Source organism: Pygoscelis adeliae, unplaced genomic scaffold (genome assembly GCF_000699105.1).
Source record: "Pygoscelis adeliae isolate BGI_AS28 unplaced genomic scaffold, ASM69910v1 Scaffold156, whole genome shotgun sequence".
NCBI lineage: Eukaryota > Metazoa > Chordata > Aves > Sphenisciformes > Spheniscidae > Pygoscelis > Pygoscelis adeliae.
In genome coordinates, this window is record NW_008825016.1 from 1 (window position 1) to 6,776 (window position 6,776).

General features: G+C 46.2%; 2 protein-coding genes across 2 annotated transcripts in view; one reads left to right on the forward strand and one right to left on the reverse strand.

The window, feature by feature from the left end:
• Positions 1-2,122: 2,122 nt before the first annotated feature.
• LOC103918864 (histone H2A-beta, sperm-like) lies at positions 2,123-2,449 on the reverse strand. Its single transcript, XM_009326279.1, has one exon. The coding sequence runs from the start codon at positions 2,447-2,449 to the stop codon at positions 2,123-2,125; it is 327 nt and encodes a 108-aa protein (XP_009324554.1).
• Positions 2,450-6,328: 3,879 nt separating this feature from the next.
• The window catches only part of PDCL3 (phosducin-like 3), an 8,642-nt gene continuing 8,194 nt past the window's right edge, over positions 6,329-6,776 (forward strand). Inside the window, exon 1 of the mRNA XM_009326281.1 lies at positions 6,329-6,439. Coding sequence (XP_009324556.1) covers positions 6,329-6,439 — 111 coding nt within the window. The remainder of the gene's footprint in view (positions 6,440-6,776) is intronic.

Below are 6,776 nucleotides of genomic sequence, written 5' to 3' on the forward strand. Positions count from 1 at the left end.
AAAAAAAAAAAAAGGTTTAAACACATGAGCCCAGCAGCAGCCTGGTTCGCAGCAGGTGCCATAAGCAGCTGTGTTGGCACAGCAGAGGAAGCGGTGCAGCATGGCAGGAGCTGCACAAGCCCATGCTGCTGCAGGGCACCCATACTGTGGGTGGCTCAGACAGGCCAGGAGCAAGCCTCTGAGCCAACACAGCACAAAACGTAACCATCAGCCTGACAGGGAAACAGAGGACTGTTTTTCTTCAAACACAGCTCATACAGTCAGTGCTGTTGAAACTGCTGTAGAAAAACATGCAGCAGCCCCCTAAGAAGCTGCTTTTGCTTTCCAAGACAGCAGCTTGGAGGGTTTGGTTTATGGTGCAGGTCAGCACTTTGGCACCATTTCACCCTCTAGATGTCCAGCCAAAAGTGGCCATGTTTACACAGAGAGCAATGGCTGATCTTACGGCTGCCCTCAAAACAATATTTGTCTACTATCCACACTATAAATCACTTCTCTCCAGTGCCCATAGCAGCCAGTTATGCTAGGGCTGACCTGATACCAACACTGTCTTCTCTTTGCCTTCTCATAGCATGGCCCCTAGTAGGTGTTTGCGGCTTACACACATGCTAGAGGTTTCACATACAGAAAGTCCTCTGGCTGCAGTCCCGCAATACCTCATTCCTGGCTTCTTGCCCTTTGTTTAAATTCCCTAGCCTGCTTATACAAAGAGGTGAACTCTCTGCAGCCCATTCTTCAAAAGGTCCCAATTCTCACAAGACCAGAAAACCAGGGAGATATGAGTTACGCTAGAGAAAGCAGCGGCATAATATGGATTACTATGGGGCAGATATGGGAAACAGAGGCTCCCAAACCTCGGGCTGGTAGGGTCAGTCTTGAGGCAGTTCTCTAAACAGCCTTTTTACCTGGCTGGATTAATATATCTGAAGCTGGTGGACACTAGGACCTTCCTGTTCTGTGTTATGAATAGAATAATTCAAACACCTAATAAAGCTCTTAAGTTTGAGTGGCATCCTGCTGGTGAAGCTGTTAAGCAAAATCTTCTGCAGCACAGCAAACAGATTAATACTAGTGTGTGTCCACCATAACATTGCAAACCTAGATTTGCTAGAGTGCAAATCTAATAGCGCTTAGGTAGCCTTTCAAGCTGCATAGGTGGAAGATGAGTTTTGGAAGATCCTGGAAAAGGCCACTTCCTGGATTGCCTTTTAAACACACAGGTTTCCTTGATCTGGATCCTAATGGAACAAGCCTTAAAGCAGCTAAGGAGTGCTTAGTTCTACCTCTCAGTACCAGAAAGGTAGAAGTTATATTTGGATTCATTCTTAAGAAGAGTTTCTAGAAGATCTTTAAGGCTCAAGTACTGACAAGGTTTATATACTGTCTGTAGAAGACTCCTTGGATTGCACTCCATCAATGCAGAAACTCAGAGGACAATTCCAACACCATCTTTGGACCAAGGTGTGTGCAGTGACACTCTGAAGTTACAGCACAGCCCTGCCTCCATATCCAAATGTTAAAGAAGATAATTTAACTTCACCATCATTATAAGGCAGTCCAGTTTAAGTTTCTCAGGTGCATCTATTTACCCCGAATAGTTAACTGTGCCTATTATGAGGTCTGAAGTGGTCAGATGAAGCAGACTTCTACACATACTGTAGAAGGAGATCCCAGCCATGCACATGGAGACACAAGCTTTAAAGACCATAGCGCAGATTTCCTTAGATAACTGCACTTCCAAAGAAAATCTTCTGTTTGATGCAACAAATATTTTTATAGAAGGGAATAAGATGGACATGAGTCCTTTGCACACTTATTTATTCATAGAAGTAGTCTGTTGACTTTTTTCTTTTGAAGGACATAGCTAGGGAAACCTAACTTAGCAACCCCGTCTTTAGCAGCTTTTCAGACATGCGCACAGGTACACACACAAATTTAGACCAAAAATGCCAACCAGCATGAAAAACTCTGAGCTGTTGAGAAAGCCAGCGTTAACAACATCACAAGGTCAGGAGCCTGGTGGCAGCTAGAACTCCTGTGACTGGACATATTTGTGGGCCAGTTTAAGCAAGATGGTCTTCTTAAGAAGAAGTTCGGGAAGAACATTAGGTAACACCCCTCCTCAAGCGATGGTCACGCAGGAGAGGAGCTTGTTCAGCTCATCATCGTTTCTCACGGCCAGCTGGATGTGCCTGGGCAGGATCCTGGCTTTCTTGTTCTCATGTGCAGCGTTCCCTGCCAGCTCCAGGATCTCCGCGCTCAGGTACTCCAGCACCGCAGCCAGGTAGATGGCAGCACCAGGACCGATCCTGTCAGCATAGTTCCCTCTTTTAAGGAGCCTGTAGACACGACCCACGGGGAACTGCAGACCCGCCTGAGCTGATTTGGTTTTCTTCGGTGCAGCTCCAGTCTTGCCAGCCACTGTGTGTTTCTTTCCACGTACAGACATTCTGACGGGTGAGGAGACACAAAGGGTTGGAGACCTTCAAATTACCCGGGAGCTTGGGCTACAGCTAACTGATAGCAAGAGGAGACAACAGCAAGGTGAGTTACGCTTTCTGCCTTCCCACATCAAGAAGAAAGCTTGTTCTTTTCTTGAGGAAAGAGCGAGCCACACACCACAGTTGATTAATAGTAGAGCCAAGATTTTAACTACTACTACCCTTTTACAGCCTACCTTTCAGGTGAGAGATCTCATTGTAAAACCAGGGTGGTCTGACAACCTGTCAAGAAAGACTTAGTGAAGTAGATATGAAGAGCTCAAAATAAGAGGCTTTTCTCTGCTACTTGGCATGTATTTGGGATTGAGGCACAGCGGGTCTTCTTCAATGAGATTTTTCTTAAGCACTGTAACTGTTACCTCAAAGCTAACGTGAGGCCAAGCCTGCCTCTTCTTCCAAGAGGAATCTGTATTCTAATTTCTTCCATTATCAAGTTAGATCTTTCTTTCATTTTAAATCTAACAATTGAAAAATTCCAGCGGCCCACAGCATCTTATACCCAAAATACTCCAAGAGGACTTCATACGAAGTTCTAAATTAATTCCCCAAGGGATATTCTCTGGCTGCTATGAGAGTACTGGAGGTGTTCTGCACCAGGAAAAGGAAGAATTGACTTGGACAGCACAGTGCAGCCAGAAGAATAGAAATTACTATCTATTTACTCAAGATTAAGGAAATTCAGTCCGATTAGAGTACTCGTACAATTGGAGTGGCAAAAATACTTATTTAAATAGTATTTCTAATCTATGAGTAGATAGGACAGTTAGCTTCCAGCACAGCTGTTTGCAATATACAAGAACATCCATCACTAGATTAACATGTGGGTCTTTTGTGTAGTTTTTATAGAGAGATTTAAATATTTAAGAAAAGTCAGAATAATATTTAAGAGGGAGGAACAAAAAAATCCCAGCCCATAATAAAATCCAAGCAAACCAAGCCATAACTCCTTATTCCTATTATCAGACAATAATTTTCATATTCTGATTACTCACATTACAAACATACTGTGCTACAAATGCAGCTAACTTACAAAAGAACATAACGTCCACAATAACCCCAAATCTTTCATTATGTATTATAAATGAAAAATATATCCCATTACCTTCAAAAATTCTTATTTTGGTCTACTCTGTGCTTTGCTACAACCTGTACTCAAAGACAAACATCATTTCCCCTACCCCTGGGGCAGAACCTTTTTATTAGCACCTTTTTCTCCTCATCAGTGGGTCACCTGGACAATTAATGAGTCATTCTCACATGTGGTTCATCTTCCTCCTAATCCCTGATTTGGGGGAAAAGGAAGAAATACGTTATAGATGCTCAGAAGGAAATTCTTGGGGGGGGTGGAGAGAAGCCAGGCTGTCTCCAAGGGCTGAGCCACAGCTATATTTCAGTCTCACTGTGATGCCGCTAGTTCTCACCCACTGGCTGGAGTATTTCTGTCTGTACACCATGTGTAAAAACAGTCCTCTCTTTCCTGCTTAAGCTTGCTAAAAAAGCACATAGGGGAAACGTGCTTTATAAATACGATGTATTTTTAGTTGGGTGGGAGGGGGGAAGACTGTGCATTGCTTTATGCGTGTCCTGGGCAGAGAGAGTTATGCTTCGTTCACATTGTGTCTGAGCCCCACCAAGTGATGTGATGGAGCTGCTCCTAAGATTTGAGCTTCTGCCCCCTCTTCTGGTAACTGTCTGCCCCAGATGGGGCTCAGGGTTTACTGTGGGAACAGAGGGGTTCTGGTGCCAAGGGTCCTTGGCTAGTTCCTCTCAGTTCACCTGGGCAAAAATCTCACCTAATGCAAATCAATATTTTCGAGCACCTTTTAAAAAATGAGTGCACTCTCTGCTCATGCTCTTTCTGTGTTTGTTTTCTGGTGTTCAAAATAGGTTCCAATCAGCAACATGCAACAGCCATGGGTGTGAATGGTATTTCAGCCGCAGAAGGTGACTATTAAACCAGCAGGGCCTCCTGAAAGCCCAGGGTCTAACAAAACATTCATACAGCAAAACTGGCACCGACAGCTAAGCCTTCGGTTGTGCATGCTGGGTACTAACTGTGGGTCAAAGCCAAAAGACTTTGGAGCGCCTGCAGAAGACTCCAAAATTGTGATCCCGAAAACATCAGCTCACATGCTGCCCTGCCGGAAGGCTCCGTAGCCCTTTAGTTTCTGATTTAAAGTTCATGCATCATCTATATCTGTGGCTCCATCTATCACTCAGACAGCCACTTTTCCCACGAGGATGAGTGTTTAGTCCAAGCTGGGTAAGGCTGAGTCTTCCTCCACCTCAGGGCCCTGGGAGACGGGTATGGGGCACCCTCCGTGCGTCCAAATACTCACCATAAGGGCTGATGTCCCCTCAAAGCACAGCTATCCATTTCTTTTAGTTCAGAGGCAGAAAAGGTGCCTTCCCTTCAGTAAACCAGCCTTAGCACAGGGTAAGTGCCCCAGCACGCTTCAGGATACATGGGTGTTAACGGGATGTCCGTGATGTTATAACGTGTTATAACGGGGCTTCTGAATTTCCATTTCAGGCCCTTGGCGGAGCAGAGACACAGCCGTTTCTCCGCATGCCCAGAACAAACACACTCTTAAGGCCTGCTGGCAGATTGTGTGGGGTGTTTTTCTGGGGACTCAGAGCTGGGCTCCCCCTTTCTGGGTGAGTGTGCTTGACCATCAGCTAGAGCATAAAAGGAGGGGGAGGTGGGAGCGGACCTATTCCCCCTTCTCCTTTGCTGCGTGTCTTTGAGAAGAAAGCGCAAAGTCTGCTCAATTCTTTGCAAGGGTAGAGGTGCCCATTCTTAGGGAATGGGGTGTTGATCCCAAATGGATTGGGGTCACCATACTTGACACACTCCTCAGTGTTTGGTGAGTAGTGCTTTAAGACAGATTCAGGTATAAAATAAAAGATAAAAATAAAAAATAAAAAAAATCTTGTACTGCTAATTGGCTATGGCCTAATCCTAACAATATTTGGAATACTGGTAATTATGTCTGATACGAATAGATAATATAGTTTGAATTTTTTTTTTTTTTTGACAGAACAGGGAAAGAAAAATGAGGAGAGAAGCCAGTGGAGAAATAAAGCAGGATATGAAATACAAACAGACAAAAAGAGACTCAATGAAGAGGAAAGGGAAGAGTTACAGAGAAAAACTAAGGCAGAGGAGAGTCCCAAAACTTACCAACTGTATTTGGATGCTCCTAGGGAAGTGTTCCTTATGGCTGACAATTTATTTGGGGTGTTTCTATGATGCTGAATGTTTACAGCATTCAGCATTTATGCTGGCTGGCGAGCGTGAGGAGCTGAGGCCGTGCCCAGGTCAGCACCCTGCCTGGTTGGGTTCCCACATGTCATGGCCACGCTGCTTCCCCTGCGTGCCCTACAGAGCCTCGGTGTCCAACAAGGACACGCCACCCGGGGCTGGGCAGGAGGGCTCGCAGCTCCGCCACCACATCACAAGGGTGCCCGTGAACTCATTTCAGCAGGGCTGACCCACAGAAAATGCACTTTCTCTTCCTGCCTGATTGCTTCACAGGTGAGAAAGGAGTGCTGCAAGGTGCTAGGAAGTAGCTCCCTGGTTTTTTTTTTAACTTCTGAAACAAGAGTTACAGAATGCATTACATGTTTTTCAATCTGATATCGAATTCCTTGTTTTGCTCTCCACTGTGTAAGTCTTTTCCAGGGTGCGTTTAGCAGGCTACTTTCAGAGGATGCGATTTTGTATCCCTCGCTGTGCTGCTGAAACAATGATAAAAGGGGCAAGGCAAGAGCAGAGCTCCGTTGCAAACCTGGCTGAGCTCCGATGGTGAGGATATAGCGCGGGGATGAGGAAAGGTTTCTTAGGTTGTGCCGGCTGCGAGGCTGTGCCACCTGGAAGTCAGGCAGGAATTCCTCTGCCCTCCATGACTTACATCCTGCATCGTTTCCGAGCTGATGTTGGTTTGAGGGGTATGAGGAGAGGGTAGGGGCATCTCTCCAGATGAAACGGTACTTGGGTTAAAGCCCTGCCGAGACGGGCTTCGGGCAGGGCAGCAGCTCACACAGAGCCCCGCTGAGGTCGTGCGGACTCATGGCTTACGTGAACAACCTTTGTGTGAAACCCCTCCAGAAGCACTTGTGGGGTGGCATGCAGGGACTGGTGCTTGCAGGCCCGGGGACGAGTTGGCACCCACCACAGCTGCTCGCAGGAGGGACTGGTGCCCGTCAGCCCCGGGCTGCTCCATGAGGCACCCACACCTTCCTGCCTGCAGACGGGGGACGGGGAGCAGCGAA